The 13,007-nt window shown below is 37.4% G+C and overlaps 1 protein-coding gene across 2 annotated transcripts in view; it reads left to right on the top strand.

Annotated features, from left to right (window-relative positions):
- Window positions 1-239: 239 nt before the first annotated feature.
- Window positions 240-13,007, top strand: part of SNX16 (sorting nexin 16) — a 34,951-nt gene continuing 22,183 nt past the window's right edge. Inside the window, exons 1-3 of one of the 2 annotated variants that reach the window (XM_007461696.1) lie at window positions 240-315; window positions 2,046-2,520; window positions 8,045-8,131. In XM_007461696.1, coding sequence (XP_007461758.1) covers window positions 2,146-2,520; window positions 8,045-8,131 — 462 coding nt within the window. In that variant the 5' untranslated portion in view covers window positions 240-315; window positions 2,046-2,145. Of the gene's footprint in view, window positions 316-2,045; window positions 2,521-8,044; window positions 8,132-13,007 lie in introns of those variants that run through there. The other variant, XM_007461697.1, reaches the window with a different exon arrangement.

The following is a 13,007-nucleotide window of genomic DNA, read 5'->3' as shown; positions in this document are numbered from 1 at the left end:
AAACTAGTTTCAACCTAGGTGCCAAAGACTCCTAGCCCCACAACTCCTGCCTGCGCCTCTGGGGGCCGGCGCCCTTGGAGTGACGTCACTTCCTGGAGCGGCGGCCCCGCCCAGCCCCGCCCTCCACCTCGCCGGGATCCTGCGCCCTGTGGCCCGGGCGGAGGCGGGCAGAGGTAGGGAGCAGCTGTTTTCTGGAAGGGGGGTCACGTGAGGCCTCTCGGTGTGGTGGGTGGAGACGGAAAGCTGCGGTTAAGGAGGGTCGGATTTAACCGTCCCAGGGAAGCGCGCCCGAGCTGGATCGCGGAGCGCACTAAGGTAGGGACCGTGCAGCGGGCGCTGTCCTGGGCGCTCGTGCAGTGACACCTGCGCCCCCGCGGTTGGCTGGCGGCGGGCCGGCTCCCCAGGAGGGTGGGCGTACGCGGCAGGAGCTCCAGGCCAACCTCAGGCCACCGCCAACTCCGCCCGCCGTCTGGGAAGCTCTGGCTGCGAACCGGCCGGCGGAGGCGGGACCGTCTTGGGGCCCCAAGGAGGTCCGGGAGCTGTGAGTCTTGCCATCCACCGAGTCGAAGACCCCTGGCCTGATCAGACACCGACCAGACACTCCTGGGGTCGAGCTAAGCCCGAGCTTCTGCACTTTGCTCTCGCCACCGACTTCTCTCGCCCACCGTGTTGCTCAGGCTCGGGACACTTCACTTGCCCTTGGTTTTCCAGAGTAGCACTGAGATGTTCGTCCTCAGAGCATGTCGATGCCAAGGCAAAAGTGGAGACACTTAATGAGCCCAGTACGTTTTTCTAACGTTTGGGTGGCGCTCACGTCTTTGCGAGGTCAATGGCTGTATTGGTCTGAGCGCTCCCCGCGCCAGCCCTGCGGCCTCAGGTATTCATTCGAATGGCTGGAGGCGGGGCGACCTTACAGGCGGTGAGGAGGTTGAGATTTCAGACTTTTATTTACTTCTTTTGGGGGAGGCCATCTGGCGGAACCGAGGAGCGGTGAATCAGCAGCCCAAGTTTCCTGAATCTTTGATGATGGGGAAGGTAGCCCAGAGCCACGTGCTGGGTTAAAAATTTTATTTCAGCATCTGTCAGAGTCTGAGCGGCTTGTTTCCTACCTTTCTCACCAGTAGGGTTGCGTAGATGTAATTGGATAGGCAGACCTCTTGTTATGTGCCATTTCCCTGGTCTGTAGTTATCTCCATTTCTTAGTTTATTAGTTAACAACTTAGTGGTAAAGCTTTTTTCTTCGTATCATTACGAAATTATTCTGAGGCAAGATAAACTCGTCCTTTTGACAGCAGAGCTTACCGAGTATGAGTTTTGAAGATTTGTTACGTACCTGCACTTTATGGCGTAGCACAATTAGTGATGATCTAGAAACTGAAGAATATTTAAACTTTTATTCATTTAATCTTTTTGGACATAAGTTTAATGTTCTTTGGGGTTTATCTGATTAATGTAATTTGACTAAGTTTTTTTAAAAATCCATTTGATCCTGGGTTTAATAAATCGTTGCTTTAAGAACTGTTATTATTTATCTTACAGGGTGTCTAAGCTTCTGGCTCACTATCATTACTCAGGGTAATTGTTGAGTTTCACTAATTAAATCAGAAGGAAATATGAATAATTCTTCTCCCTTTCTTTCCTTCCCTTTACCCTTCCCTCCCTGTACTGTATTTAGTAGTGTCAGGATCGTAAGCAGAGAATAAAGTTTCTGGACGGTCTTTATCACTTTTCCTCTTTGCAACTCATATAGATGAGATCAGGTTACAATGGACGTTATAGAAATCCATCACGAAGAAGTAAAGTGGGTAAAAAGGATCAAGGTCAAGAAAAAGGGTGTGAATACTTCTGCTCTCCTTACCTTAAAAACGGGAGTTCTTAGAGATGACATTTTGGGATTAAAGGAAGAGGTTTGGGGCATGTTTTCATTCCAAATAAAGTAGTAGAGTGTCACGAAATTAAAAGAAATGGATATGAGCATTTTGGGTTTTTTTGGATAATGCTCCCGATTAAAGGCTAATCTTTCTATATGTTCTTCTCATTTTTAGGTAGTGAGTTCCTAAGAAGAAAATAATGGATTGCATATTACTTGTTTTCTAATTGTTTGAACTCAGAAGTGTGCAGGTTTGTTGCAAAAGCCAAAAGAAGATGGCAACTCCTTATGTCCCAGTTCCTATGCCAATAGGGAACTCTGCTTCCAGTTTTGCAAACAACAGAAACCAAAGAAGTTCTTCTTTTGGGAGTATCTCAACAAGCTCAAACTCTTCCAAAGGCCAGTTAGAAGACTCAAATATGGGTAATTTTAAACAGACAAGTGTACCTGATCAAATGGAAAGCACTTCATCTGTCTGTAGCAGTCCCCTCATTAGGACTAAATTTACAGGTGCAGATTCTTCCATTGAGTATTCTGCTAGACCAAGAGAAAGTGAAGAACAAAATCCTGAAACAGTGAATTTGGAAGATAGACCTTCTACACCTATTATCCTGGGTTATGAGGTGATGGAAGAAAGAGCTAAATTTACTGTGAGTATTGACTTCTGCGGTACATCAGTAGAAGATGAAAAATTGATTAACCTGTGTTCTAAACTTGTGTTAAGTGTTAGCCTATACTTGTAATTTCTTGAACATAAAATTCAAATGGTTTATACCCCTTAAGTTGTCATGCTGTAGTGAACTTTTGCTTTACTTGAACGAATTTTCACAAACCAGTCAAAGCTGTGAAACTAGCATACAAATCAAGAACAGACCATTACAACAGCCCAAAAGCCTCCCCCCATGCTCTCTGTCAGTCAATACCCACTCTCCTATTAGCCTAGATTAATTTTGCCTATTTTTGTACTTTATGTAAGTGGAATTATGGATTATGTACTCTTGGGTATGGTCTCTTCAGCATTATGTTTGTAAGATTCATCCTTGATTTTGCATGTAATTGTAGGCAGCTCATTTTTATTACTGATGCTATTCCTTTATGTGAATATACTACAATTTATCCATTCTACTGTTAAGGAGCGTTTAGATAATTTCCAGTTTGGGACTCTTACAAATACTACTGCTGTGAACCTTTTAGTACTTGTCACTCAGTAAACACGTACTCATTTCTTTTTGATAGCTCCCTAGGAGTAAAATTGCTAGATCATCTGCCCAGCTTTAGAAGATACTGATGAACAATGTACCAGGGTGGTTGTACTAAGTTATACTCCTTTAAGTAGTGTATGAGAGTTCCAGTTACTCCACATCTTCCCAACATGTGGTATTTTTCTGTCTTTTTCATTTTAGCTATTCTAGTGGGTAGAATACCATATTGTGGTTTTAATTTGCATTTAAGACTTCTTTTTGGGCCATTTGGATATTCTCTTCTGAAGTGTCTGCTCAAGACCTTTGTTCATTTTTCTTTTGGAAAGCCTTTTCCACTTCGATTTGTAGTTTTCTATGCATTTTGGGCATAAGTCCTTTTTCAGAATGTGTATTGTGACTATCATCTCTCACTCTGTGGTTTGCCTTTGTTAATGGTGCATTTGATAATCAAGAGTTCTTAGTTTTAATATAGTCCAGTATATTAAATTTCTTTTATGTTTAGCACTTTTTAAAATCTGCCTCAGGCTTCCCTGGTGGCTCAGTGATTAGGAAAACGCCTGCCAATGCTGGGGACACGGGTTCAAGCCCTGGTCCAGGAAGATCCCACATGCCGCAGAACAACTAAACCCGTGCGCCACAACTACTGAGCCTGCACTCTAGAGCCCACGTGCCACAACTACTGAGCCTGTGAGCCACAACTACTGAAGCCCATGCACCTAGAGCCCGTGCTCCGCAAAAAGAGAAGCCACTGCAATGAGAAGCCCGCACACCGCAATGAAGAGTAGCCCCTACTCGCCACAACTAGGGAAAGCCCACACACAGCAGTGAAGACCCAACACAGCCAAAAATAAATAAATTAAATAAATAAATTTATAAAAAATAAATAAATAAAATAAAATCTGCCTCCTCTTAGGTTAAAAATATGTTGTCCTATGTTTTCTTCTAAAAGCTTTATTGTTGGACCTTTCACAGTTAGATCTGTAAACCATCTGGAATTGCTTTTTGTCCGTGGTGTGAGGTCAGGGTCAAGACACATTGTTTTTCTCCCTAAAGTCAAATTTTTATTGAAAAGACAACTCTTTCTCCTCTGTATTTACTCTGTTGCCTATGTCGTAAGTCAGGTGACCATAAATGTATGGGTCTGATTCTGTGTTCCATTTTTCCCTGCTTTACCAATTCCACACTGTCTTGATTACTAAAGCCTAATGATAGTCTTGACATCTGGTAACTTAATTACTCTAGCTTTGCTGTTCCCCTTCAGGATTGTCTTGGCCCTTTGCATTGGGATTGTATTGAATCTATCGAGGGAGAACTGACGTATTTACGGTACTAAGTCTTTGAATCTATGAACCTGTCCCATTTATTTAAGTCTTTAACATTCTTTTAATAATATTTTGTAGTTTTCAGGGCAGACGTCTTACATCTTTTGGTAAGATTTTTTTCTGGGTATGGATGTCGTTTGAGGCTCTTGACATAATGTTTTCTATTTGTTCTTTGCTAGTTTATATATTTTGGTCTCATATGTTATTATATATTTATGCATCCAGTGACCTTGCTAAATTAAATTCATTTATAAACTTGTTCTTTCAAACTGTTAGTTTGTTCTTTCTCTTGGATTTTCTTGAAATAATGATTTCCTATTTATTTCAACATTTCATGCTGTAAATTTATGATAGTATGGAAGGACCGCCAAAAAAAAAAATACTGAAATAATTTATGAAGAGGCAGTCTTTAGAGTTCAGATATTGTAAGACTGATAATATGATGGGAAATCTGCATGGACCTGACATTTTTGCGAGTTATTTTTGGAAATTATAATAAATTGGTGGCTCATTTCCTTACATTGACCTACCTTCCATACGAAGGAATGAGCATTCATTGAGGTGACGTGTGAAAAGTTCATAGGCAAATTTAAGGCAGTGATATATAAATATAAACTCAAGACAATACAGAGGAAGAAATAAGCGGCAAATATGAAATTAGTCATAGTCGTTTATTTGTTAATTTGGCATTTTTGGAGTACCTGTTATGTGCCAGGCCCTCTTCCAGGTAATGTTGGGACAGCAACTCGACTGAGTGAATGAAAGATAGATAAGTATTTTTTTTTTTTAATACTAGTATGTCACATGGTGATAAGTGCTATGGGGAGGAATAAAAGAGGGGAAGGAAATAGAGAGTTTCTTGAAACTGGAGTTGCAATTTAAATAGCGTTGTCAGTCATGGCCTCACAGAAAAGATGTTAGTACTAAGATGTTAGCATGGGAATATCTGGGGGGAAAGCTTTCCAGACAGGTGGCATAACTGCCAAGACCCTTGTGGCTGACAGGAGAATAAGCGATAGGAAGAGGTGTATGAACTGAGGTAACAAGTAAAGGCAGGCGAGTGTGACACCCAGGTCAAGTAGAGTACATAGCCTTAATAAGGCCTTTAGATTTTACTCTGCATGAGATGGGAATCTTGAAAATGTTTTAAAAGGAAAAGTCAGATGATCTGACTTAATTTTTTTAAAAGCTCACATGAGCCTTTAAAATTGGCTGCTGAATTGAGATTAGATTTTTGTGGGGGAAGATTAGAGGCAGGAGGCAGTTAGGTTCCTGCAGTAATCCATGGGAGACATGATGGTGGCATGGACCAGGTGGTGGAAGAGGTCCTAAGAAGTGATCAGATTCTGGATATATTTTGAAGGTAGAGCCTTGGGACGTGGTAGATGGAGAAATCAAAGGTGATCCCGAAGTTTTTGGTTTAACAATGTGAAGAATAGAGTTGCCATATAACTAGATGGCAGATTTTGAGGGGAAGATCAGGATTTGTTTGGGGAAGTGCTAGGTTTGAGATGTTTGTTAGACATCAAAATGGAGATGTCAGGTATATGTATGTGCATGTGAGTGTGTACACACGTATGTATTTTATATATATATTCGGTATTGTGTTTAGGGTAGAAGTCTAAGCTGGAGTTACAAGCTTGGGAGTCTTAGGTTTGTAAAATAATTTTACCTTGGTATATTTCTTTAAATTGATCTCTTAACTGAAGAAAGTATTAGGACAAACTGGCAAGATCTTATATAGAGAGTGTCAAGCCTTGGAAAGAGTCATGAGGTGGACTTATGTGGTAATGTTTTGTTTCTTGCTCTTGGTACTAGTTACATGGTGTGTTTACTCTGTGAAAATTCATTAAGTTATATACTTAAGATGTTTGCACTTTTCTGTATGTATCTTGTGATTAGTGTATGCATCTACATTTGTTGTTTACTTAAAACAGGGAGTACATAACAAGATAGACAGTACAAAGTAGTATATACTAAGTTTCAAATAAAGAGTAGAGACAATAACTGCTATAAGAACATAGAGGAGGCAATGATCAATACTGTCCATAAAGTTTTCATTGAAAGCACTACTTAAACAAGTAGAAAAGTAGGAGAGCTTTCTAGAAAAGATAAAATGAAAGCCTCTTTGTTTTTCCTAGAGAAACAGGAGTGTTTAGGGACCACTGTAAAGAGTGGCTTAGTTAGAAAAGGGCTCATTTTTTAAAACAGGAAAATAAAGTTGGTATGTATTATGTATAGATAAACCTAATTATCATATGAAGTTGACTTGTATCATGCATCAGTTATTCATGGTCAAAAGTTTTGAAGTCAATTTAAATTAGTAACTCCTAAAAAGAATGTTTTCTTTGTATCCCCTTCGTGACTATTTTACATCAGGGCTGTCTGGAGACTTTACAGGGTATCCAAATAATTTTCTTCCTCACCTTTAAATGTAATAAAGATAAATTACTTATGTTTTACTTCAAAACAAAGGGATTCATCCTTACCCTTGCTGACTCCCTTCAAAGCTGAAAAAGAAGTCTGTAAGGGAGAAAAATCAAATGGTAAGGATGATCTACAGTCCCTAAATAATGAATTGTCTCTAGATCATCCAATAGGATTATGATATGAGTCATATTTGTTATTTAAAATTTCCTAGTAGCCACGTTAAGAAAAAGTAAAAAGAAACGTGAAATTATATTTAGTAATGTATTTTGTTTAATCTAATATACTTAAAATATAATTTCAACATGTAACCAGTATATAATCATTTGAATGACATATTTTTACATCTTTTTTCATACTAAGTCTTTGAAATCTGGTCTGTATTACACTCACAGTACATGTCAATTGGGACTAGTCACATTTTGAGTGTTCTATAGCCACGTGTGGTTAGAGTGGAGCTCTAGAGCTACAATTGAAAGTTATTGCACAGCAGACTTTAAGAAAAAAAGTTACTCTTTTTAAGAGAGTTTCACTCATTCGATAGTTACTGAGTACTTTTCATATGTCATGTATATAGTTTAGCTCAAAACACTGTACCGAAAACTACCAGATGTTTCTCTGAGATTCTGTTATAAATAGTACTTCCAAAATTATACTTATGAAAAATAGGATCTAGCTTTTTCTTATATGCTTTTTAAAATATTGACTTGCTTCAACCAAGTTTTTCTACTCAATAGCCTAGATAATTGTACATAATTATATAAATGTCAACTTTAATATGGGTATTGTATTTCAGCCTTGAAGATTAAAACATCATCTAATTTATTTGAAAACTTTGCTTGGCAGTTACTGAATTTAAAAATTAAGTTGACTGTATAAGACAAGATTTTTCAAAGTTTTTTCAAGCATGATTGATTCTTTTATTTTAGAATATATTAGCATAAAATATATTTTGAAGGCTGATAAGTTTATTTATTATTAGTGTTCAGCAAAAAAGCATTTTGCCTCAAATATGTCAGTCATGTTTCTTAAGAAAAAAATCTTGCTTTTGGTACCTACATTAGATTATTTGAACGTTTGATGGTCTTTATTTCTGATATTTTTTATATATTGTTATGATCTGGGTTGTCAAATAAAAGTTTTTAAATTATTTGGTTTGAATTTTTAAATATTTTTACATAAATATATTTTAAAACTCTCTGTTTCTCGCTCTCTCTGCATAGGTATATAAAATACTAGTAAAGAAGAGTCCAGAAGAAAGCTGGGTAGTTTTTAGAAGATACACTGACTTCTCTAGGCTTAATGATAAAGTAAGTACTTTAATAAATCTAAAACTGACTTTTCAGTTTTCAATTATTATCTGTTCCTGGAGTTCTGTTATATTTGTGTTTTTTCTTCCTTGTTAATTATTTGAGCAAAGTCAAGTCTTTGCTGTTTCCAAACAAAATTGACTGTTTCATTTAACTTTAATAGTTCGAAGTCCCATCCCTACTTCCTTTTATTGGAAACAAAGAATTATTTTTAATATTAAAAATGTGAAAACCTTAAAATTGGCAACAGAGATATAAGTGATTATTTATATAATCTTGTGAGTTTGAAAAGATGTATATGTATAATAAGACCCATGACTACAAAAGAATGAACAAGAAAGAAAAATTTAGCACATTGTGTTAGTTTTCTATTGCTGTATAACAAATTATCACAAACTGTGGCTTAAAACTTACCTGTTCATTATCTAGAGATTTGGAGTGCTCAGCTGGGTTTGCTGCTTAAGATCAAACAAGGTCAAAATCAAGCTGTTGGCTTGACTGGCCTCTTACCTGGAGGGCCTGGAAAAGAATCAGCTTCCATTGTCATTCTGGTTGTTGGCAGAGTTTGGTTTCTTGTGGTTGTGAGACCAAGGTCCCTGTTTCCTTGCTAGTTGTCGGCCAAAAGTTGTTCTTGGCTCATAAAGACTGTTCTTCAGCCCTTGCACATGGCCCTTCCATCTTCAAAGCCAGGAAGAGACGGTCAAGTCCTTTTTGTGCTTTGAATATCTCTGACTTTGTCTTCTGTCACCAGCCAAGAAGAAACCTTTACCCTTATAAAGCTCATGTGATAAGATTAGGCTCACCTAGATAATTTTCCTATCTTAAGGTCAACTGAATAGTAACCCTAATTGCATCTACAGAATCTCTTTTCCTGTGTAAAAACAAAACACAGAGGCAACTCCAAGGGCAAAGGTCATAGGGCCATCTAGAATTCTGCCCATTGCACGTGTGAAATAGACAAAGACGATGATAATAAACCTCAGTATATTAAGTACCCTTAAAAATAAGTAACAAAAAAATAGAAAATTCAGCAAATGATATGAATGGGGTAATCAAAAGAAGAAATATAAATGACCAATAAATTACTATCACAAGTACTCCAAGAAAAGAAAATTAAACAGTTTTTCACCTGTCAATTTGACAGGCTTTAAATGGTATTATCCATTGTTGGAAACATGAGTCTTACTAGAGGACACCCTAAAGCTGAGCATAATTTTGACACAATCACATTTCTGGGATTTATCCTAAATAATAAATTATGGATATGAGCAAGATTTAGCCCTAAGGATACTTATCATGATGCTTTATGTATTGTTTTCTTTGTTCATGTTTTATTTTGTTTTTAATAGTTAAAAAATTAGAACCAACCTAAATTTCCAACACTAGGGAACTCATTGAGTTAATTGCAGTAAGAGTTCAATAGAAAAACAGCAGCTGAGGTGTTCACAGAGCTGGCGAGAAATCAGGTGGGGCAGGTGGGGGTAATTGGTACTTAAGAAACCAAGAGAAAGAGCATTTTTCCAAAAGAAGCAAGTGATTTATGATACTTCTGAGAGGCCAAGTAAGCTGAACTTGGACCACAAATTATTCCCTAATTTTGACATATGTCTAGTAGAGGAAACTTTACTGGTCCTATCCTTTCCCATCTGCCATCTCCCCCCACCTTCTTCCTGGACACTCAGAACTTCTCAAGTTGGTATATTCTTAAAATGTTTGGTGCTGGGAAACTCTATTTATGTGACTTTGCAACTGCCCAGATGTCAAAAAGTTTCTACCATTTCTGAAAACCTCAGTTTGAATGAAAAGATAAAATATAAAATGCTAAACTATTTTAGCCTTAGTTAAGGTATTGTTAAGGTGACTTTTTGCAACATGTCAAAATACTTAAAAGTATTATTTCTAATATATTTCTACCATTATATGTAAATTTTATTTTCTGTTTCTGAGTTCTTCTTATATTCACGATTTTAAAACCTGTAATTCTTTGCTTCTGTTTTTTTTTTAATGATTAAACAAACAAGAAGACCAAAGTAATTCATGAGGTTATCAGATACTAAAGTGGAATTCTTAGCTTTCTTATGAAATTGTTATAATTTTTGTTCATACAGTTTCTAATAGTTTCAATTTTGAGCTATTTCATTCTTTATGACTTCTTATTTTTCTTTTCAGGACTCAACTATTATTTAGTGTTTACGTATCTTGGTCTCTCTAGATTCATCTTTATTGCCAAAATATTTATCTTAGGCAAGCTGAGATTTAGATAGCTCTTAAGCTTTTGAAGAAAGATATTAGTAGAAGTTTAATTTAAATCTAGTAAATATCTCCTTGATGCTCTGAGTTGGGCACGTAAAATTGATGTGTCTGTGTCAGTCTTCTAGGTACCAGAAAGAGCTCCACCCATCACCTGATTTTACTGGCAAGAATCAAAAATGTGTGTCAAGCACCAGCAGCTACACAGTTTAAATGGTAGTTATTATTTCTGTAATTGTTAAAAATAAAGTAAAATCTTAGGATCTTTCATTTTATAAAACCAATCATGAAGTATTTGTGAAATGAGTAGTTTGAGTTCAGCACTGTGCTAGGAATTTGGTATTATATAGAAACTATATAGATCTGATTCTAACGTTGAAGAGTTTATGTTTTCCATTTATCTATACTAGGAGGAAAAAATAGTCAATTGACAATATGAAAATTATTTAACATAGTTAAAATAGCACTGTTTAGGAAGAAAATTTTCTATAGAACGCTAGTCTTTTTTTTATTCCTCTTTTTTTAATCTCCTGGGTTATAATCTGGCTTCAGCTTCTCTAGGAGTTTTTAAGAGCCTCTCCTGGGAAAGTCTGAGGGCAAAGTCATGAGCAAGATCTGGAACACATAGAGCTTTTCAGAGTTGAGGCATCTGGCAGGGTTGTAGGGCAGGCTGGTGATGAATGATTTGCAGAAATATGGCCACGAGAGTAGGGGTTTCTCTATATTCTACTTAAAAGCTCGCTATTTTCTACTTCCAGGTCGCAGAGTAGGTCAAAGCTGAGTATTTCTGTGAGGTAAAATGATTATTCTCCGTTGGTTCCACACAGCAGAGCGTAGGGAGGGAGCAGAACCATTATCAGCTCACTGTCAAGACAAGCCAAGCTCATATGAAAATCTGGGCTAAACTCAGCCCAGTATTTGATCCTTTCATTAAAAAACTTCAGTGGTAATCCTCAATATGTCTGTCTCTTGGGTCACACTGTCCTGAACTCTCCTGAACTGATTGACATCAGGCAGTTAATAAGTAGTGTCCTAAGTTCGCCTTTTACTGTCTTTCTGGGGAATTTTTTAACTTTTTTCCTTTGTTGGATTTTATTTCCTTTATCTCATGTCTTCTTTCTTGAATTACTCTTTCCTTTTAGTAGAACTAATCCCCTAGTAGCTTCTTGAGGAAGATTACATGGGAAGTGATGTATTCCTGACCCCACATGTCTAAAAATATTCTCATGCAGTTTTCATACTTGATTGAAGTGTGGGCTAGGTATAGAATTATAGATTGGAAATTTTTTTTTCAGAATTTTGAAGACATTAAGCTATTTTCATCTCGCTTTTAGTGTTGAGTATTACCCTTGAGAAGCCCAAAGCTATTCTTACTCCTGATCATTTGTATGTCACCTGTTTTTTTCTTCTTTAGAAGTCTGTTGAATCTTCTCTGTGTAATTAATCTGAAATTTCACAATGACTTTTTGTAAAGTTCTTTTCTTCTATTATCTTGTACACTCTGTGGGCAACCCATGTGGTTCAGATCAGAAAATGTTTTTAAACTGCTTTATTAATGAATTCCTCCCTTCTGTGTTGTCAGTTCCCTCTTTCTGTAACCTTTCTTGTAAAACAGACATTTGGGCTGGTTCCAGATCTTTTCCTCCCCTTTCTTTACTACCTTTTTCTTTTTTGCTATTTCAAAGGAGATTTCCTTATTTCTTTCCAAAACCATCTTTTTATTCTCTGAATGTCCCTGTTTTTGGTCATTTTATTCTTATTTCTTGAATGTAGTATCTTAATCCATCGAGTGTATTAGTGATTGTTTTTATTTGTATTTTTATTACTTTATGTTTTTTTCTCCTTGTGTTGTCTGTGTTCTCTGAGTTACTTTTTTCTGTTTGTCTTTGTCTTCCATGTTAGGTAATAGTGTGTAATAATTCTTTCTGGTTGTCTAGTCATCATTAAAAGTTGGCTACTAAAAGCTGATTGGAATCTCTTACTCCATGGGTGAGGCTTATGTTGACTTTAAGACTCACTGTATAATGGGGAAGGTGGGCTGTGTTGGAGAACTTCTGATGTCAGGATCTTAAGGTCTTTCCTGTTGGATTGACCAGACTCTCCAGAGAAGTGTTTTCCAATCTCCTGCCTTGTGCTGCCAGTTTCTGAGCAATTTGAGGTCTCTGTAAGTATAAACCTGGTATAAATTTTTCTGCACTTTGGGTTTTCTTAACTCTCCTGAGTCAATTGCTACTCTCCTCTCTACTTTTTGGTTTCCAGTATGTTGTTTTGTTTTCTTTCTCTTCACTGTAGTTTTAGCAGGGCTGCAGAAAGAATTAGATGAGTGTACTCAGTTCTCCAACTTAATCCAAAAATTATGTGCATTACTTTTTTAAAGGCTTTTTATGGAAACATCAAATGCTTATTATGATGTCATTTCACAGGAAATCTATTAATGTTTAATTTAATGAAATATAAAAACTAGTCTTGGACTTCCCTGGTGGCTCAGTGGTTGAGAGTCCACCTGCCGATGTAGGGGACACGGGTTCGTGCCCCGGTCTGGGAAGATCCCACATGCCGCGGAGTGGCTGGGCCGTGAGCCATGGCCGCTGAGCCTGCACATCCGGAGCCTGTGCTCCGCAACAGG

Source organism: Lipotes vexillifer, unplaced genomic scaffold, assembly GCF_000442215.2.
Source record: "Lipotes vexillifer unplaced genomic scaffold, Lipotes_vexillifer_v1.1 scaffold1302, whole genome shotgun sequence".
Lineage (NCBI taxonomy): Eukaryota > Metazoa > Chordata > Mammalia > Artiodactyla > Lipotidae > Lipotes > Lipotes vexillifer.
The sequence above is the reverse complement of the archived record's forward strand: the minus strand, read 5'-3'. Positions and strand labels throughout refer to the sequence as shown.